Source organism: Epargyreus clarus, unplaced genomic scaffold (genome assembly GCF_041222505.1).
Source record: "Epargyreus clarus isolate Ecla_fem2 unplaced genomic scaffold, WU_Ecla_fem_2.2 ptg000019l, whole genome shotgun sequence".
NCBI lineage: Eukaryota > Metazoa > Arthropoda > Insecta > Lepidoptera > Hesperiidae > Epargyreus > Epargyreus clarus.
The window spans coordinates 9643121-9663902 of record NW_027332227.1 but is presented as its reverse complement, the minus strand read 5'-3'; the positions used below and the strand labels follow the sequence as shown (position 1 = coordinate 9663902).

General features: G+C 35.0%; 3 protein-coding genes across 3 annotated transcripts; 1 reads left to right on the top strand and 2 right to left on the bottom strand.

The window, feature by feature from the left end:
• Window positions 1-546: 546 nt before the first annotated feature.
• Window positions 547-2406, bottom strand: LOC140750021 (ATP synthase subunit beta, mitochondrial). Its single transcript, XM_073083311.1, has one exon. It carries the CDS (start codon window positions 2254-2256, stop codon window positions 712-714), a length of 1545 nt encoding a protein of 514 aa, XP_072939412.1. The 5' UTR covers window positions 2257-2406; the 3' UTR covers window positions 547-711.
• A 1103-nt stretch (window positions 2407-3509) lies between these two features.
• On the top strand, window positions 3510-17752 carry LOC140750360 (uncharacterized). The gene is made up of 19 exons (XM_073083835.1): window positions 3510-3680; window positions 3829-3963; window positions 4354-4504; window positions 4846-5089; window positions 5427-5720; window positions 5957-6066; window positions 6460-6617; window positions 7271-7453; window positions 8236-8425; window positions 9002-9014; window positions 10443-10582; window positions 11430-11591; window positions 12123-12281; window positions 12372-12749; window positions 13163-13338; window positions 14473-14667; window positions 15455-15625; window positions 16255-16432; window positions 17016-17752. Exons 1-19 carry the CDS (start codon window positions 3631-3633, stop codon window positions 17346-17348), a joined length of 3420 nt encoding a protein of 1139 aa, XP_072939936.1. The 5' UTR covers window positions 3510-3630; the 3' UTR covers window positions 17349-17752.
• On the bottom strand, window positions 17742-20524 carry Uqcc1 (Ubiquinol-cytochrome c reductase complex assembly factor 1). Its single transcript, XM_073083834.1, has 5 exons — window positions 20355-20524; window positions 20109-20276; window positions 19374-19640; window positions 18345-18539; window positions 17742-17897 (listed from the first exon to the last, which is right to left on the bottom strand). Exons 1-5 carry the CDS (start codon window positions 20379-20381, stop codon window positions 17817-17819), a joined length of 738 nt encoding a protein of 245 aa, XP_072939935.1. The 5' UTR covers window positions 20382-20524; the 3' UTR covers window positions 17742-17816.
• Window positions 20525-20782: the final 258 nt, after the last annotated feature.

The following is a 20782-nucleotide window of genomic DNA, read 5'->3' as shown; positions in this document are numbered from 1 at the left end:
AGGAATTATCGAATTAAAACATATTTTTCATAAATCAAAATAGTTATATAAGTATGCTTTCCGATGTAATTGTCATATAACCATAAAATATTAATTATATGGGCGTTATTGGTAAACTGATTCCATTCTGAGAAAAGAAATGATTGAGAATTAGCTCTAACTATAACAATCTTACTAATATTAACATGAACCAATTATGTAATTCATTTGCATAATATAAGTTGCAAAATACTAATATAATATTATCTGCAACCTTTTTGTCCTACTATTAATTATGGTTCACTCCACAACTGAGACTGATTAGAGAATGCTCCATTACACTTCCATTGCGGATGGATGGAGAAAAATTTAATTAATTAAAAATAATTAAATTTACTTAAAATAAATGATACCAACCTTCTCATAGCTAATTATATTTCAGATCACCATTCATAAAATTATAATCAGACTTCACTTACAGGTAAGCTCGTCTAATTTTCAATTATATTTGTCAATTATGACCACTTTTCATAATAAACTTTTAGAGGAAAAAAATTAAAGTCAGGATATTTTATAAACATTTTATATCGGTTCTACACGTGATTCCATGTGATCGTTGTAACCATACATATCGTTGATTGACAATCATCGTTCAGTAGGCACAGTTCAATAAATTAAAATGTTGGATTATATAATGTCTATAATTCCTATCATATGAATTTTTGTAACATTTTATGCATTCTTAGCCAGTGTTTCAGCCTTGGCAACTACTTCCTCGATAGGTCCAACCATGTAGAACGCAACCTCTGGTAGATGATCATACTCGCCCTGAAGGATCTTAGAGAAGCCTTTGATGGTCTCCTCAAGGGGTACCAGCTTGCCAGCATGGCCAGTGAACACCTCAGCAACCTGGAAAGGCTGAGACAGGAACCTCTGGATCTTGCGGGCACGGGCTACTGTCAGCTTGTCTTCCTCAGACAGTTCATCCATACCCAGGATAGCAATAATGTCCTGAAGTGACTTGTAGTCCTGCAGGATCTTCTGAACACCACGAGCAACGTTGTAGTGTTCGGCTCCAATGATGTTGGGGTCCATGATACGAGAGGTGGAGTCAAGAGGATCCACAGCGGGGTAGATACCCAGTTCAGCAATAGCACGGGACAACACAGTTGTGGCGTCCAAGTGAGCGAAGGTGGTGGCTGGAGCAGGGTCAGTCAAGTCATCAGCAGGCACGTAGATAGCCTGCACAGAGGTGATGGAGCCCTTCTTGGTGGTGGTAATACGCTCCTGCATGGTACCCATGTCAGTGGCCAGGGTAGGTTGGTAACCCACAGCAGATGGGATACGACCCAGCAGGGCAGACACCTCAGAACCGGCCTGAGTGAAACGGAAGATATTGTCAATGAAGAGCAGCACGTCCTGGCCCTCCTGGTCACGGAAGTACTCGGCTACGGTCAGTCCAGTCAGCGCGACACGGGCACGCGCGCCGGGGGGCTCGTTCATCTGACCGTACACGAGGGCCACCTTGGAGGTCTTATCCTTCAGGGAGATGACACCGGATTCAATCATTTCATGGTACAAGTCGTTACCCTCGCGCGTGCGCTCTCCCACTCCGGCGAACACGGAGTAACCACCGTGGGCCTTGGCAACATTGTTGATGAGCTCCATGATGAGTACAGTCTTGCCGACGCCGGCGCCACCGAACAAGCCGATCTTACCGCCCTTGGCGTAGGGAGCGAGCAGGTCCACGACCTTGATGCCGGTGACCAGGATCTCCTGCTGCACGGACATGTCCACGAACTCGGGCGCCTCGGCGTGGATGGCGGCCGTCTTGTCGGTGGGGATGGGGCCGCGCTCGTCGATGGGTTCCCCGATCACGTTAATGATGCGGCCGAGGGTCTCCGCGCCCACGGGGATGCGGATGGGCGAGCCGGAGTCTAGCACGGGCTGGCCGCGCACCAGACCCTCGGTACCGTCCATGGCGATGGTGCGCACGGTGTTCTCACCCAAGTGCTGCGCCACTTCAAGGACGAGCCTTGGCTGGCGATTTTGCACCTCGAGAGCATTTAGAATGGGTGGCAGGTTATCTTCGAATTGAACGTCGACTACGGCACCGATGACTGCAACCACCTTACCTTGACCCTTGCCTGCGGCTTTTGCTGCATAATCACGTTTGTTGAATAGGGCTCCGGCGGCTAAGGGAGTCTTTTCAGCCAGGGAGTTGTTAACTACCGTTCTAGTAGCCAAAAGGCTAGCTCTGCCGACGGTAGAGAACATTTTCGTTTGCTTAGCCGGTCGTAGGAATGTAAAATGTGGATGGATAGACTGTTCCTCTTAAAAAATAATGTCTCTCGAGTTTACGTAAGAGGAATAGTGTTCGATATTATCATGTCTAGACTTCCGGTAACCGGGTGCAGTGTTACTAGAAAAAAAAAGCAATCGAGTAATAGACAGACGTAGTACAACAAAACAGTAAAATAAAAAAAATACCAATTTTATAGAAATGGAGAATATTATATTTTGATACAGTAAATTAATGGCTAGTTCCTTATTTTATGAGTTTGCAAAATAAATTTTAAAGGTTACTCTGAAGCCCTATCGGGCCGCAACAGCAAATTAGCTATTAAACAAATTTTAATTTTGCTGTAGTAAAGCCCCTGTTTTCACTTTTTTGTATCAGCTAAGATAAAAATGTATGGGGCTTAAGTGACCAGACTGGTACCTTTACATAAAGAGGGACTTAAAAAGGCGTTAAATACATAAAAAATCAGATTACATCCGCAGAAATGCTTTCGGGCGTAGTTTTTCAATAAACTAAAGTCAATTAGTTTACGGGTTCCTGCATTTTCTGCATTCAAAATTTTGGAAATTCTGATACATATTTATAATTTGTCAGGTTTCCATTCCGTGAGCTCCCGGTAAAAAGTTCAAGAATTATTACATATGTTAGCAGATGTCAAATCAGAAAGTAGAAATGTAATCATAGTAACATCTAAGTAATCTGGCGAAGAGATCAAGACAGTAAAAGTTCACCAAATCCCTGTCTACAGACTTTTTTATTACTTATTTACGATTTAATCATAATAGTAATAAGAAATAATATTCTACTTCCAACCAGAACTCATGAAGTGTGCGTTCCCGTCACGGACGATCATAATAACCCAAAACATAATAAGGCCACCTTTTTCAGGGTTCAGTGTTAAGTTGCATACCTATTGAAATAAGTTATCTTTTGAAAAGTAAATACTCGATACGGTGGATTTTCTTAATACGTCGATATATATTTTAAGGTTTTACTTAAAACACGTATAGCTACTGTTCCGTGATAGCTACACATAATTTGATGCACTGCGGCCTGTTTTACTTTTACGCTATACTTAATATTTGTCAATGGTCGTTGCATTTTACTGAGAATTCACGCCAGAATTTAAAAACATATTTATTATTTCCGCAAATTGTCTGCTATGACTGTCATTGTCATTTGTCAACTTGATTATGACTTGATATGATATTGTCAAATTTTGTCAAATGTCAATGTTTATTCGCAGAGTGTGTGGCATGATCAGTTAAACTCAGTTTAACTCAGTTAAGATTCGAAGAAAGTGAAATTAGTTAAGAAATTAAATACGTTATTTATTAAAATTTGTCAATATGGAGTACATGTCTCCTGACAACCCGTTACACCCAAATGCTACCCGAATGTGAGTAAATTTTATACATACACGTCTTTGAGGTTATAAGTTGATAATTTTTTTGATAATTTTATTAATAAGCTTTGTTTCATAAATTGCTGGAATACGCTTATAATAATGAATGGGCACTTTTTAAATTATGCTTTTATTGTTTCAGTTTGTGTTGTCAATGTGCAGTGCCAATAGACCCGAACCCGTCCAATATGTGTGTGGCATGTCTCCGAGCGCATGTGGATATTACTGAGGGTATACCCAAACAAGCCACTCTTTTCTTCTGCAGAGGATGTGAGAGGTATGTTATAGGATGTTGATTGTTGTACTATTTGTGGTTAGACTCTGGACTACTCTGGAGGCACCACCATCACAATAGTACAGACTAGGTCTACCAACTTAAACATAGTATAAGGCATAACTATTTCTATTTCATTTTCTGTTAATTAAATATTTTATTTTTAATGTCTGTATCTTTTTCTTAGTATATCTTTAATATTATAATTTGTTTGTAAAATGTGGTGCAGTACTAATAATATAGCAATATTTATAAAATAACTATAATTATAGAAGTTCGATTATATTGGTTCCATAAAAGGTAAAACTCTTTATTTTTATAATGTTTACTAGAAGGTAGTCAAAATTTTATTTTTGTACCTTAAATATTTAATACATATATATTTTGATACAGATATTTGCAACCACCAGCAGAATGGCTGGTGTGTGCTCTGGAGTCCCGTGAGCTGCTTGCACTGTGTCTGAAGAGGTTGAAAGGGTTGAACAGAGTCAAGTTGGTTGACGCTGGCTTTGCATGGACTGAGCCACACTCTAAGAGGATAAAAGTGAGTTTTTGAGATCCTATTGCATAATTAGTTTTTGTTGTATGATTAATAATATTGAGTATTTCTAACTATGTCCAGCAATAATTAATAATTATTCATACATATTCTGAATTATTTTGTGTAAGTAAATAAAAATTCAAGTACATAATTGTTTCTTACTAAAAAAAATTAATAATAGTTTCTAAATGACATATAAAAATGTGTGTAACATCTGTTAAAATAAATATGTTGACATTATTTGCAATTGCATACAAAACCAATTTTGTATGTTTTGTGTTACTCAGTTTTTTCCTTACTTATTTTTCAAAATCTTAATGTTCCTTACTTGTTTCTGTTTAAAGGTAAAACTAACAGTGCAAGGTGAAGTCATGGGTGGAGCGGTGTTACAACAGACTTTTGTCGTGGAGTTTGTCATTCAGCACCAGATGTGCGATGCTTGCCATCGATCAGAGGCTCAGGATTACTGGCGCGCGCTGGTGCAAGTGAGACAACGGGCAAACAACCGTAAAACATTCTACTACTTGGAACAACTAATATTGAAACACAAGGCGCATGCTAACACCCTCGGGATTAAACCTAAACATGGTTAGTAATTAAAAGTGATTTTGATGTGCTTCATAAGTTTTCTTGCTTCTATACAATATATTGTAATCCATATTGGAGTAAACAAAATAATATAATATAATTATTTAAATTATTTTTTGCCAATGATGTAATTTACGTACCTTTATTTACAAAGACGCAACCCATAATTCCAAAATTAATTGCCTATTTAATGAATGTGACTGACAGAGATTTGTACTAAAAGAGATAAATAACCACCTATAATAGGTAGAGTCATTATTAAAAATGCAATTGTATAAATATAGTTTCTGTTAAAAAAAATCCTTTATATTTTTAACAATATTTTACTCTATTACAGATGGGTTGGACTTTTTCTACGCATCAGAAAACAACGCCCGCAAAATGGTTGACTTTATTCAATCAGTGCTACCAGTGAAGTGTCAACATTCCAAAAAACTAATCTCTCATGATATCCACAGTAATATCTATAACTACAAGTTCACATTCAGCATTGAAATAGTTCCTTTATCAAAGGATAGTGTTGTGTGTCTCCCAAAGAAGTTGAGACATCAACTGGGATCTATATCGCCTATCTGTTTGGTGCAGAGAGTAACAAGTACTATACATTTGATTGATGTTTATACTGGACAAGGTAAGGTTTTATTTTTATATTGGTTACATAACTAAAAGAAAATTCGATTCCAGAGAATAGAATATTGTGAAATATTTTTATATGTTAAACAGGTCGTAAAATATTGTATTTCCTAAAAGAAGTGGTTCGTGACATGAAAGCGAATGGAAACTACTAATTAGAAGATAATAATAAGCCAAAAAATAGTTTAAGCAGAATCTTCCAGCATTGATATTATAAAACTTTCTTTATTTCAGTTTGTGATCTGTCATCCACTGTATACTGGAGATACCCATTCACTCCAATATGTAATCCAAAACAATTGGTTGAATATATAGTTATGGATATTGATATCCTTAAGGAGAAAGTAAGTATTATTTAATTGCAATTAAATTATAAATGTCACTTATTAAATATAGGTTTATATAAGAATTACTGTCATTCAGCCTGTCTGTGGGTTGATCTTTGGAATGGCTTAGCAATAGAATGATATGTGAATGAATGGATTCATATCAAGAGTCCTTTTTCCAAAATTCTGCATAGTTGTGTGTGGAGAGAACTGCAGTCAGATGTTCTCATATGCAATTAATATTGAAAAAACAAAACAAAGTGGAATAGTGTATAAATTGCTTGTAAGTCACTCTTTTAAATTAATAAATAGTTCCTCAAATAAGTGAATGTGGTAGTTGTAATACTATTATATTACAATCACAGTAGATTACAATTCACAATCTACAACAATTTATTTTTTTTCTTGCAGGAGAAGAAATCATTCCCTGGTCAAGGTATGGTGTCAAACAAACATGTTGTGGCAGATGTTTATGTTGTAAAGAGCACTGAATTGGGTATGGATGTGAATCCCATCCACACAAGGACCCATCTAGGACATATATTGAAACCTGGTGACTCAGTTTTGGGGTAAGTATTGTTATTGAATATTTGAATAAAAAGTGAGAACTTAAGGTGGTAGAATTTTTGTCTTCAACTTCAGAGGCACCACCACCACGCCTATTCTTGCCTTATAACAATAGTGTTCAACATTACTGTATTCTAGTTGGAAGGGTAAGGGGCAGACACTTATGAGTTGATTCAACTTAACCCTGAGTGGTAGCAACACATATGGCAATCTCAGGTAGTAATTTAATCCTATCTGGGGTCAACTTACTATCAGGTAGACTGCATTTTTGTTTGCTGCTATAAATATATCCATTTTGGGGTTTGTTCCCAAAGCAGTCAGCATTTAATATTAGATGAAAAGAAACTGCACTTGCTATTTCTAATTATATTACATAAAAAAATATATTTAAATTAATCGAGTTTTATACGGTTTTTTTATTCGACTTGCTAATCAGTGAAGGAAAACGTCGCGAGGAAACCTGCATACCTGAGAGATTTATAAAAAAAAATCTCAAATGTATGTGAAGTCTACCAACACGCACTTGGCCAGCGCGGTAGACTATGGCCTAATCCTTCACATTATGAGAAGAGACCCGTGCCCAGCAGCGGGACAGTAATGGGTTGATGACGATGATGATGATGAATCGAGTTTTATAAACAAACATCTTCAATAGGTACAATTTAGGGGACACCAACGTGAACGACGCGAACTTCGACCAGCTGGATCGGGATGCCATTCCCGATGTATTCCTGGTGAAGAAGCACTATGAAGACAAGGCGGCAAGGCGACGAGCGCGCTACTGGAAACTGAAGCGTATGGCCGAGGAGTTCAATGAGGGACTCAGTTCAACTAACGAGTAAGTTAATTAATACATTATAGTGAAAAAGTACCAAAAGTAATATGAATTAAGTGACACTAAAGAGTTAGTTATACCAACTCAACATTTTACGTATGGAAACTTATTTTAAAATTAAATCCAGGAAATATAAATAGTTTAAATTATTAAAATTGAGTATTTCCACAGATAAATAGATTAAAATCATAAGTGCTTAAATTTATTTCATTAGAATTTTAGTATAAAAAACAAATTTAGTTTTAAATTGGAAGAATAGGTATACTGGTAGTAAAATGGTACTGTAGAACATATTGAGAACTTTAAAGATTTTATAAATATATTACGTTATTGGAAATAACACGTTTTTTTTACATAATGAAAAAAAAATAACATACTTTTTTATTGACCTTTTAAATTAACTTTACAATTTCAAGTCACATCTCTGAATTTAAATGTGTAAAGGAATCATTTGAGACTAAGAAATTATGTATGTAGGCATGCATTATTCCTTGCGCGTACTTTGAGCTCACCTTGGGGCTTTCTTTATTTAGAAAATCGACGAATGGTGAATGAAAGTTTGCTAATAACTCCTTACTCGTGTCATTATATAGTAATTTCTATCTTTATACAAGTTGTACAAATATTATCCTAAGTAAATACATTGATCAGTCATGTATTGTGATGTATGTAGTGATGATTATTTTTATATATTATTTTGAAATGTTACAACAATGATTCAGAACATAACATTTTCTTTTTACTTAACAAGTATAGCTTATTAATTACGTTTATATTTGTTACAGCGATTACAACGAATTCCTGGACGATTTAGAAGAGGATCCAGCGTTTAGGCAGAACATCAACATCTTCAAAGATAAAGACAAAATTCCAACAATACCAATAGATACGGATGAAATGGACCCATCGGTACCTCGTATCACTCTGGCAGAGATGTTGGACGACTTGAATATAGAGGACGTTGAAATGAGTGAAGTTTAAAGGGCTATTCAAAAAGTCTGAAACATCATCTTCAGACATATTTCTTTTGTTGCATAAAAAACAGACCAAACACATGTGGTCGCCCGTCTACTACTTGTTTATATGCCTTATTTTTAAAGTTGAAATGTACATTTTAAAATACAGTTTGTATTAAATAAACTTGTTCAATATATTGTCTTTTTTTTACAGTATAGCTCCTTATTATGCAAGCATGCATAAGCAAGCAAGTACAAGAATTCCATTAATATCCAAGCATTTAAAAATATTAAAGATGAAATGTAAAAATATTGAGTGATTACTATTGATTTCCTAGAAATTATTACTTAATAAGATTTAATAATCCTTGATTACATTGTATTAGAAACTAAAATATCGTTATAATATTACTTAGTTACTGGAACAACATTACACATTGTAGCGTATTGCAGCATAAACCCGATACACTATACTATAACAGCGGAAAACCCGATACCCGATGCACACTATATTATAAGTCAAAGTGTTCCATACAGATGCGCAACACCGACTTGTAGATTGCCGATTTTTTATATCTTGTCTGTAAAGATAAAGAAGTTCACAGAAAGTGCCAAAGTTCTTGCTAAAAATGCAAAACCGTTACAAAGTCCAGATTTACAATTCTTTATTATTTTGGTCCTACAAACATAATCTAATCTCCAAACTATCGATATAAAACGGATTTAAAGTCGCTATAAGATTGGTCGAGTGAAGAAGGGATTTAGAGTCGATAAAGGTAAACAAGATAAGAATATTGTTAGCATTGTGGTATATAGTTTCAGTACCCGCATCACGCTACAACTAAACATGTTCAATTAGTTGCATAGCTTTCAGTTATTTTCAGCTAATTAGAATTTGTTTTTACGTCGATGTGCTAAAATATAATAAATTGGTATACATAAATAAGGCGGGGGAGCCCTTATCGTTCATTGTTAGATTGACCGCGGATCAAGATGAAAGCGCTGGTAATACTAACGATACTGAGCTCCGTATTTGCAACACAACTTCTTACCTCAGGTGAGATATTAGATTTAATTACATTATTTCTCATCCATTTTTATGTCGCAATCCACGGAAAAGCCAAAAGTTAAAAAACTTGCGAGACCGTTGTTATAAAATAATAATAATATATCAAGTATTACTTTTTATGTTTAAAAACTTACTAATTTATTTCATGATATAACATATAACATTCTCTTGCTAAACGAAGCTTTTTCATATTGGACTTCTTTTTTTAAGAGATTGCTATACCCGCTATAATAAAAAGGTTGAGAAGCAATGGTTTTTCTTCATAGGAAAAAAAATAAATAACCATACATAACCATAATAAACAAATAAAAAATATGTTATATCGGCCAAAATTGATTATTTACAAGATTAGCAAATGAGCATGCAATCCAAACCGGTAATTGGTCACTGTCCATGGACATCTGACCAACTACACATAGAACTATCTGAAGGCAATTATGTTGTATTAGGCAAGTCTAGCTGCCCCGCAAACTTTGTACAGCCTCAAAATCTATTTATCAAATATATTTCATATAAAATATAGCCTATGTTACTCTTGGATAATGTAGCTTTCGAATGGTAAAATATTTTTTAAAATCGGTCCAGTAGTTTTTGAGCCTATTCATTACAATCAAACAAACAAACAAAGTTTTCCTCTTTATAATATTAGTATAGATGAAAGCATCAACATCCATCCTCCGAAACGCAAGAACGAGTAGTGGCCGACCCCAGGTAGGAATATCTAATCCTATCTGGGGTTGATTACTGATGTCCATGGGCGGCAGTAGCCATTTACCATCAGGTGGACTGCATGCTTGTCTGCTACTTCTATATTATATATAAAAAGTCTACGTTGTTTAATTTATTTCTTTCTTTTCATAATAATTTTATTAGGGCAATGAGATCACATGTCTATTATGAAAACTAAGATTGCAATTAATAAAACATTTATTTTAAATTAAGTTTCAATTAAATAAAAATCTTTTAGATGAACTACAGGATTACTTTGTGAAATTTATAAAAAAACAGCTATCTGAGGAAGAAAACCAAAGATTACAAGATGCTGTTGAGATTATGCGAAGACCTTCGTATTTTACGCCAAAGAGTTACAACACAAATACTAGAGTGGTACGTATTGAGCTGTTTTATGTCAGAGTTTTTGTTATATTAATCAGTGACGTAGATAAGTGAAAAATCTATGTAGATAACTCTACGCAAATTCCACAATGAGTCACTACTAGATAGTAGCATAGTAAAGTAGTAGATTCCCATAACGTTATTTGGAATGTACCACGATACCAGATTTACCATAAATGTGATCAGATGTAGTTATATATAACAACAAACCGTTCGTTCGTAAATAAAATTAAATGGGTTCGAAAATGGCCTGAACTGCTTCGAGAATAGGATGGTACGGGCGTGCCTTTCTTTTGCTCGACTTGGCGGGGGCACTGCAGTGCCCCCAGATCTCTTACAAACTGGTAGGGTTGTAAGAGATGCTACTTTCAGCATCAGCAACTAGCAATCGACGATCAGCACTGATGCTGCATTACGTTTTTTGCGCTCAGTTGCTGACCTGATAGGACCAACCCTAAACATTAAGCGATAAGTTACTGCTCATCACTCGTTAGCAATAATTTATATTTGCTTATCTTTTTTTTACCGACTGCAGACGGTAATATTCTTACATACATACGTATACTTGAATACACATCTAATATTTGTGCAAATGCATATTTTTGCACCCAGTTAGGATTTGCTTTACTTTGATACTATCATATTTTATATTAAGTATTGTACATGCGAAACAGTTATCATTTAGCAACTTATATAATAGTATATAAGGTAATTTCAAAACATAATATTGAAGCTTTTTTCATGTTTTTTATTTACATGTTTTAATACTATGTTTAATATTTTAATATATGTTGTAATTACTATGTTTTATCCTTACCACTTAAAATATAATTTTCAGTCACTAGATTGCTTCTTATGTCGTAATTTACTTGGAGCACTTTTCGTCAGTGTCAAGGAAGGACAGAACGATGAAGATTTAATTGACGCAATCACTATTATGTGCACATCTTTAAATATTGAAAGTTACAACGTTTGTCGCGGAGTAATCGTGCTAAACCTGGTAAGTGTGCTAATTTTATAGCGCTCAGCTCATTTATTTACCTTTGCTTCTTGTTAACGAGGGGGAAATCTTCAAAAGGTAGGTACCCGGTGCCGTGAGAGCGACACAGGGTTATGTGGGACTCTAACCGCGCTAAATCCCCCCCGGTTGTCCTCGGCGCTGCGTAGAGGACTCCGGGATCTCCAAAGGAACGAAACCGGAGTCCTCTTAGCGCTTTGCCCCGTCGGGCTCCGCCTAGGTGAGCATGATGCTCGGAACCCCGGAAGCCCCCTCTTAGTCTCCTCTTGCGATAGGCAGGGGATATCGTAGCCCTATTCTAGTCCCGGAACTATAGAGACAGCATGTATTTACCTACCAGATTAATTCAATATGCAATAAATTGGTATGATGTACCACAAATTGACTCATTCATTCTTACTATTGGATCGTGTAAAAATATATTTTTATAGTTTTCTTCAATAAATCGATTTCAATAATGTGATATGCTAATAAATCTACATTATTTTAATATAAACATTAATAAAATTTTAGCCTATATTTAACTACATAATCCGAAACGCGCCTGAAGCAACACCGGGTGGAATATGCGCCCTGGTTCTGCAAGTGGCCGGGGATCCTAACGTCTGCCCATATAATGACCCGAGGTTCGATTGGCAAGTAGAGCTTCCCGATCCAGTTGAAATTCCGCAGGTAAAACGAATCATTAAAAGTGGGTGCTCTAATTACCTATAGTAAACTATTGCAATAACTGAGCAAATATATTTGCATGTTTATTTTCAGGGACACAATGAAAATGCAACTCCGCTTACAGCCGTAATTGTAACTGATGCACACATTGATCCGTATTACGAGGCATTTGGTGTTGCCGATTGTGGGGAACCGACTTGTTGCAGAAAAGGACAAACTCCTCAACAACGGGATATATATGATGAAATAACCGTAGATGAACATATAACCGGAAAGAGTATCATTAAAGATGACGAAGTCATGTTGGATTTAGACATTGCGCCTGTAATTCGAGAGGCGAAGAGCAGGACACTTCCAAAATTGAAGAAAGCTAGAAATTCTGAACCGGCCGGCTATTGGGGCGATTACAGGGACTGCGATTCTCCTATTTGGGCCTATGATGATGTTGTTGAAAATATCGCTAAACATAAGGTCAGTAGATACTTATGTTTTTATAATAATAATAATAACGTTTATTTACGAAAACAAGGACTACAGCAATCATTATATCAAAACACAAAATAAAATATAACAAAAAGACCAAATTAATTTCGACTTATAAATATACCTAGTATTTTGCGGATAATGTTTTCAGTCTTTTAAAACATACTTTGGGTTTGTAAAAATGTATATAATGTTATTTATTACAATTAATTATAGTAATTATAACATAATTAAAACTTACGTGTTTATTGTACGATGAACATAAGACTAGCTTTGAAAACTTTGCCTGTCGATATTTTTAAACTTATGTTGAAAAGTGCTGCATTTATTTCAATTTCATGAGAAAGTTAGTAGTATTTATAGAACTTTAGAAGATACGGTAATAAAAGTCCATTTTCCAGAACATAGATGTTGTTTACTACATAGGCGACAGCATCGATCACCACATATGGGAGACGACGTACGACATGATCAATGAGGTGAACGCATACATTGTGAACAAGATGAGGAAATCTTTGGGGGACGATGTGTTGGTCATTCCAGTTATTGGAAATCACGAATCTCAACCTACTAACCAGTAAGTTTTCCTCTCTACCACTTTAAAAAAATGATTGAAGTTTATAAATATAATAATGAAAGCATAACAGAGATTATTAAACTGTTATTAAAAGTGATTGTTTATTTATGCATTGGAACATATAAACTGGATGGGACGGGATAGACGAGTGATTTATGAATAACTTCGTTTTTAACACGCTTTTATTAGCTTCAGACGTATGTATGTTGGTATGTTAGTATGTAACGGAATCTTTCAACATGATTTTAACCCCCTTCAAAACGTCGGATTAACTCGAAATTTGGCATACTTATTAAGGACCGATGACAATTCAATATTTTAAACATTAATTAATAGTTTTGTACCATTGTCCTTATCAACATCCTCTGGATTAACGATTTTCGAGGCGAGATTTTTCAAACACCTTCAGCAAAGTTCATCGCAACTTTAGATTGCAAATAATTATTGCTATTTAGTTTCAATAGGCGTAACTTTTATATCGTGATTTTTAGTTTAGAAAATAATAATGTACATTTCCCTATAACTCAAATGTTCTGAAACATATCTATAATGCCCTCTTGTAGAATGATTTTTAGGATTCCGTACTCAAAGGTTAAAACGAAACCCTCTGCGGTCTGTTCGTCTGTCGTTGGGCTTTATCTCTTAAATCGTAATAGATAGACACTTGATTTTTTTACAAACGATGAATAATGGTGGTCGCTATAACGAGAAATACTAAAAATTAATAAATAATTATAGTTCAAAAAACTAAAAAACACGCTTTTATGATAAAATCAACTAAAAAGTAGAAAATAATTTTCAATCTAAGAATCAATTAAGGAACAGTAAATAGTATAATTGTGGAAAAAGTGTGGGGTGCTTTTCGAACCTGATAAATGGAGCACCCCACACTTTTTCCACAATTATACTATTTACTGTTCCTTAATTGATTCTTAGATTGAAAATTATTTTCTACTTTTTAGTTGATTTTATCATAAAAGCGTGTTTTTTAGTTTTTTGAACTATAATTATTTCAGATACGAATCGAAACCCTAAAGGATAAAACAATTAGATAACCTTTACATTAAATCGTTACGATCTCAATATGCTATTATTAGCTGTTAGCTGCTCTTTTTATCTTTAATCGTTTTTCAGATTTGCGCCTCAATCTATCACTGAAGAAAATTTGAGCACTGCTTGGCTCTACAAAGCTTTAGCCGATAAGTGGGACTTTTATCTAACGGATGACGCCAAAGCAACATTGCTTGAACGTGGTGAATTCTCAATGCTGGTCAGACCCGGATTGCGTGTCATATCACTGAACAACAATGTTGCGTATAGATATAATTGGTGAGACAAGCATCTTTGTTGAGGCTTTTATCTTTACATACTGATGAATGTTAGATGCGATCTACGCGTGTCTACGGCAAGATTGCCGCGTGAACGTTACGTTTAGAAACGCGTGTGTCGTGTGTGTACCTACTCGAGATATGAGCAATTTATAACTTTTGTTTTCGTTTCAAAAAATAATAAGTTGACACTTTAATCCATCCGATACTATCTTTGATAAAGATTAACATGGATTTCAAAGGTAATAAAATCGACAAATGAATCGGGTAAAAATTCTGCGTTGCGACAAGCGACCAATAATTGAGGTACATCATTTAAGTAGATTCAAACTATAGGTAGATACTAAAATGTACCTTACTCCATCTTTAAAACCAAACAAAAAGGTATAAAGGAGATACGTAAGGTAGCGTGAATTACTAATTTAGCATACTTATTTAGCATGATCTAATTGGTAAAGATGACGAAATAGAGATATTCAGATTATAATGGTGGTATCAGTATTGTATACTAATTAGTATTTTTAGGATATTTGATAACAGAAAATATACCTTTCTTAATCTTTTTACAAGAGATTAGAATACTTATATGATTTGATCTAAAATCCACGAATTAACACGCTAAAACATTTCGTGTAATATACACACCGTGCACGTTAGGCGGAACTTGGTCTTGCACACTGCCGTGCGCCTATTGCAGATTTTTATTTGAATGTTTACACTTTACGTTATTTATAAAACAATTTCAATTACATCTAACATAATTATGCTAAAAACATCCTTACTTTTAGGTGGTTAGTGTACGACCCATTAGACGCCAAGAAGCATTTGGACTGGCTGGTTGAGGAGTTGCATAAAGCTGAATTAGCGGGCGAGAAGGTCCATATCCTAGCACACATTCCACCGGGCGTGCATGACCTTACTTACACGTGGACTAGAGAATACAACAGAATAGTAAATAGGTAATACAATAAGCTAGCAATAAGTTCCCACAGAGTCCAAACATTTTATAGGAACTTTTTTTTTATAATATGGAGTAGCAGACGAGCATGCAGTCCACCTGATGGTAAGTGGCTACTGTCGCCCATGGACATCTGTAATCAACTCCAGATAGGATTAGATATTCGTACCGGAGGTCCCCTACCCCCCGCTACCCCTGAGGACTAAGCTGGAACGCCTCGGAAAAGTATGTCTCCCTTATCACCCTTCAAACCAGAACACAGCAGCGCTTAACACTGCTGTTATAACAGCTTATAAGGCAGAAATAGGTGTGGCGGTGGTGCCACCGGAGTCAAACCACAAAGGGTTCTACCACCTTAAAAAATCACTTCACATGTCCAATTGCCACTTACCATCAGATGAACTGCATGTTAGTTAGCTACTTTTAAATATAAAGGTTTTAGGTTGTCAATGATTTAGCAATACCTATATTCATAAATACACTTATTTTAGGTGATATTGCTTTTGAAACAAACCTCTTTCCATTCGAGAGAAAGTTATAACTAACAGATTGCCAACAAAGCGATATTATAAGAATCCTTTTTACTAATTAATGTGATTTTAATATCTTAATTAACGTTGCATTCTCCAGATTCTCAGCAACAATTGCTGCTGAATTCAACGGACACACACACTCGGATGAATTCAAAATATTCTATAGTCTGACAGATGGAAAGCCAATAAGTATGGCTTGGGGTGGCGGAAGTGCTACTGCATATACCCACTATAATCTAAACTACAAAATTGCAACTATTAACGGTGGTACTTATGTAAGTAAATAATAATAAACATTATTAATTACGCTACCATTTAAGAGTGTAAGTGTAAATTTCGAAAGAATACCGAAATAATAATACCATTGCATCTGGGTGGAAGGTTTGGAAGCTGGCTGATTTACGTATGTGGCGGCTATTCAGGCGCGGTCTCAGGGAGGGGGGGGGGGTGTAACAGGGGTCATGAGGGTTAACAGGGGCCTCCCCCCCCTTCCCCCGAACCATCGCATCCGACTCGCACCTGTCAGTTTTGTCTTGAGGAAATACTGCGGGGGTAGCGGAGAGGATATACCAGACATTACAATAAATACTAAAGTTATAAAAAATTGGTCTAACTTAACCAATTTTTTCCTGTGACCCCGCCAATCATCTTACTCTGCGATCACGCCTGCTATCTTCTCCTTCAGGAGTGAAAGTGTATCTGTAATGGGCTTCAGGCAACACTGCTGTTCAATCAGGACTTGGTTACATACCACTTCCCACCACTTACATTACATGCTTGTCAATTCATTTTAAAAAAGAATATTATTTGTGGTCATAGTGAGGCTTTTATATTAACATTACTTTTTAAAATTTTCAGGAACCCGCCAATATCGTGAATTACGTCTACAACCTGACTGAAGCGAACCTTACGCCGAACAGAAAACCACATTGGTTCCAACTATATGACATACGAAACAGCTTCAACTTACAGGACCTGTCTCCCGAATCCATGGACAGATTAGTCTTGAGCATGGTCACAAATAACAAGCCTCTGCTCGATCTGTATTCGGCTTTCTACTCAAAGTTGAGTGATAACAGGTGGCCGTTTTGTAATAATGAGTGCAAGCTCAATAACTTGTGCAAAACTGTGGTCACTGTGTTATGGGAACGGCAGAAATGCCAAGAGCTAAGAGATTTGTTCTTTTTATAAATTTGAATAAACATGCTTTTATAAACAGGCTAATATGGTGTTCTAATATAGAGAATACTTGAAATAGCAAGTTTCTATTAACTTGATGTAACATTTCACTTGAGGATATTTATATATTATATAGTCATTTAACGGGAAATTGAAATCAGAACTTCTTGTACTTAATACCTTAACCATGTACCGACAGGGAAAAAAATCTTAGATATGAAAAATAGACTTGGTAAAAACATATCAATACCTTAATTGGCAAATCAATGATTTTTTTTATTTATTTTGATTTCGTTCAACGCCATTTACTATCAAAATAAGTAAAAAAAACATTTTGACAAAAAGTGGAGTTGGCTGATTTGTGAATTAATGTATCGATATGTATATGAAGTAAATAAAACCATCTTAAATTACAACCCTTTGTTTGATTTCATATTTTACAATTCACTAACAACTATTTTACAGTTAAACATAACAAAACTAATGATTCACTATACTTAACCAAGGGATATCAGGTTTCCATTTTAAATTTTCGCTCGGAATTTTGTCCAATACAGAGACCTGAAATTAAAATTAATTACATTTACAATTAATTAAAATATAAGTACTTATAATAATAAAACTTATCTATACTAATATTATAAAGAGGAAAACTTTGTTTGTATGATTGATTGTAATGAATAGGCTCAAAAACTACTGGACCGATTTTAAAAATTCTTTCACCATTCGATAGCTACATTATCCACGAGTAACATAGGCTATATTTTATAATAATATGAAATATATTTAGTTAGTCAAATGCACACTTGATAATTTATTTTCCTGCGACTCTATGAGACCTAATTAAAATGACCTGATGATAATATGACCATGTCTTCAGTAATACACATGTAGAGTAATATAGTATGCTTCAAGTCCAGCAGAGATGAAAACCCAAGCCCAGCAGTGGGACAAAGAAAGAATTCAGCTTATTTGACTCTATGCATCGAAATTTAAAGTTTAAAGTACCTGATGTCTGATAAAATGTACAATTCTCTCAACATTCTCAGCTTTGGTATCTTCAGAGAGTGAGTAGAACCTCCTCCAGATAGCGGCAGCCATGACTTTGTCGTCACTCAGACCTTCATCATATGCCACCAGAGCAGCTTGGAACTGCTCTGACAGTTCTGACACTTGTTTCTTAGCTAAAGATGGATTTGCACCCTAGAACAATACAATTATGTTAATTGTTGGAATTATGGTAAATATTTTTATTGACACACAAGTTATGTTTTGCGTCAGGATGCAGCCAGGATACAGAAAGACCGAATTACTTGTATATATGTATTTAATCAAAACCAAATATTACAAGTTTTGGATTAAATCTAACCTAAATTATAACTAACTATCCTAAGTGACTTGCTGGGGCAATGTTAGCGCCCAGAGTGAATTCCCACGTTCCGGACTATATGATGGAAACGGAGCGGATGTGCGGAGTCAGCGTTCCCACGGCACGGCGGCGGTACAGTATCGGATGACTTCTACATAATTTTGTTTAAGGCGAATGCCTAACTATGGTGGTTAAGGTCAATATATAACACACACTCTTTACAGATGTCATAAATGGGTACATCTTTACTGTCAAACGTAACACAATCACATGTGGTGTGATTGCCAGCTGACTTACATAATTATTAGGTGATCTTAGTTCTCAGGTGGTGTAACACATATGGAACAGGTAGAATCCTTATTGTATATAGAGTTGGTTACAGATGTCTCGTGTACTTCATGTTTGTTTGCTATTTCAATCTTTTGAAAATATAACAATACCCCACAATGGTCTTTTAAAGACCAACACAATTTACATTATTGCACAACATTTCGTAAAATAAATCATTGATTTTAATATAAAAGATTTAGCTAAGACTTTTTATAAATTAATAGAGCATAAATAGAATTAATAGAACATTCGAAAAATATAAAATTTTAATAGTAAATACAGAAAATAAAGCTTATGCCTGTATATAATCAACACTTGGGATTTAAGAATCTACTTACCTCTAACAATTTTATCCTATTAGCAACATCGGCCCATAAGGCTTCTATGATGCAATTTCTCACAAAGTGTCCATCTCCTTTAATATATTTCTTTTTTTCTGTAATATCTTCGGCCATGTACCTCACCATGAGAATCCATACATGGAGCTCTGTTACTAAAAACCAGGAGGCAAATGTATCCGGCAGTTCCAATTTCTCAAACCATTCTTCATAACATACTTTGTCTGGTACACATTCATACAAGAAGTATCCTGTTAACTTTAGACGCTGAAAAAAATAGACTAGTTTATTTTTACTTGTATTTATATAGTTGTCCAAATTTATTAATAATTACATTTTTTTACTATTAACACTAAATAAAAGGTTTTACCATTGTAATAACTGTAATAAGGAATATATTATATTAATTATTGTCTTTTTTATTGTATATTTATTGTTTTGTCGTTTTTCTTGTATAATATGATTGACTCTTTGAAAATCTAATTTGAAGATTTTGTTGCAACTATCCATGGGGTGTAGATAGTTGTAGTTTAACACCAGGTGGTCTGCATAGGCTTAATTTCGTGTTATCCATAATCATCATATGGATTATTATATGGATCATAATCCATTATAATAATTTTAATGTTATATTACTTAAGAGGAATGGAGTCCCTATTGTTAAACATTTGATTGGATATGTAAACTGTTCGACTGACAATCCTTCATAAATTTAATGTTAAAATGTTATGTTACCGTTCTAGACTTGTCCATCCAACCCACAGCGTTCATGAATTTTTTGACGTAGCTCTCGTCCATAGCTACTGTGCTCTGTTCCTTTACATTTGTAAGCCTCACACTTAATTGGTTCATACATGGTTTATAATGATTTATGTTAGTTTTCAAACCTTGCCTCCAAAGTACCTGCAACATGATGGTTAAATAATTATCAAAATAGATTCTAATATTTTTTTCATAATTTATAATAAAATAAAGTTATACTTGTGCGAATAATGCACGGCGGTACATCGTAGATATTTGTTTAACTCATGAATATTGATGGATATTATTACATCTGACACTTAAGAAAATAAATTAAAATTGCACCGAAAGTAACATGATAGGCAAGACCTTGCACTCATGAAAATAAATGAAAAATCAGTTGTCAAAAGTCACGACAAAATTATATCATAGGTTATATAAACTTACTACAGACTATATATACAAAACGGATAAAGCATACATTTTTAGTTTTTTAGGCAAAAAATTACTACGATAATATTTACTCTGAGGATATTGGACAAATAAGTAAAGTCTTTTAAGTTCTTAACGAGCTAGCTAATGTTGCACATAAAAGTGCGTAGCTTGCTTTTTATTAACCGATTGATTTTACAAGACCGTGCGTGTATGTGAGCTTTAAGACACTTCGA

Bases quoted from the DNA above. Each gene is read 5' to 3' on its own strand.
- Uqcc1 (XM_073083834.1), bottom strand. From the start codon at position 20,381: ATGTACCGCCGTGCATTATTCGCACAA. The intron at 19,641-20,108 runs GTAACATAACAT...TATTTTTTTCAG, and splicing joins GGATGGACAAGTCTAGAACG to CGTCTAAAGTTAACAGGATA. The intron at 17,898-18,344 runs GTACTTTAAACT...TTTTAATTTCAG, and splicing joins TACATTTTATCAGACATCAG to GTCTCTGTATTGGACAAAAT.
- LOC140750360 (XM_073083835.1), top strand. From the start codon at position 3,631: ATGGAGTACATGTCTCCTGACAACCCGTTACACCCAAATGCTACCCGA. The intron at 3,964-4,353 runs GTATGTTATAGG...ATTTTGATACAG, and splicing joins TTCTGCAGAGGATGTGAGAG to ATATTTGCAACCACCAGCAG. The intron at 5,721-5,956 runs GTAAGGTTTTAT...TCTTTATTTCAG, and splicing joins TGATGTTTATACTGGACAAG to TTTGTGATCTGTCATCCACT.
- LOC140750021 (XM_073083311.1), bottom strand. From the start codon at position 2,256: ATGTTCTCTACCGTCGGCAGAGCTAGCCTTTTGGCTACTAGAACGGTA.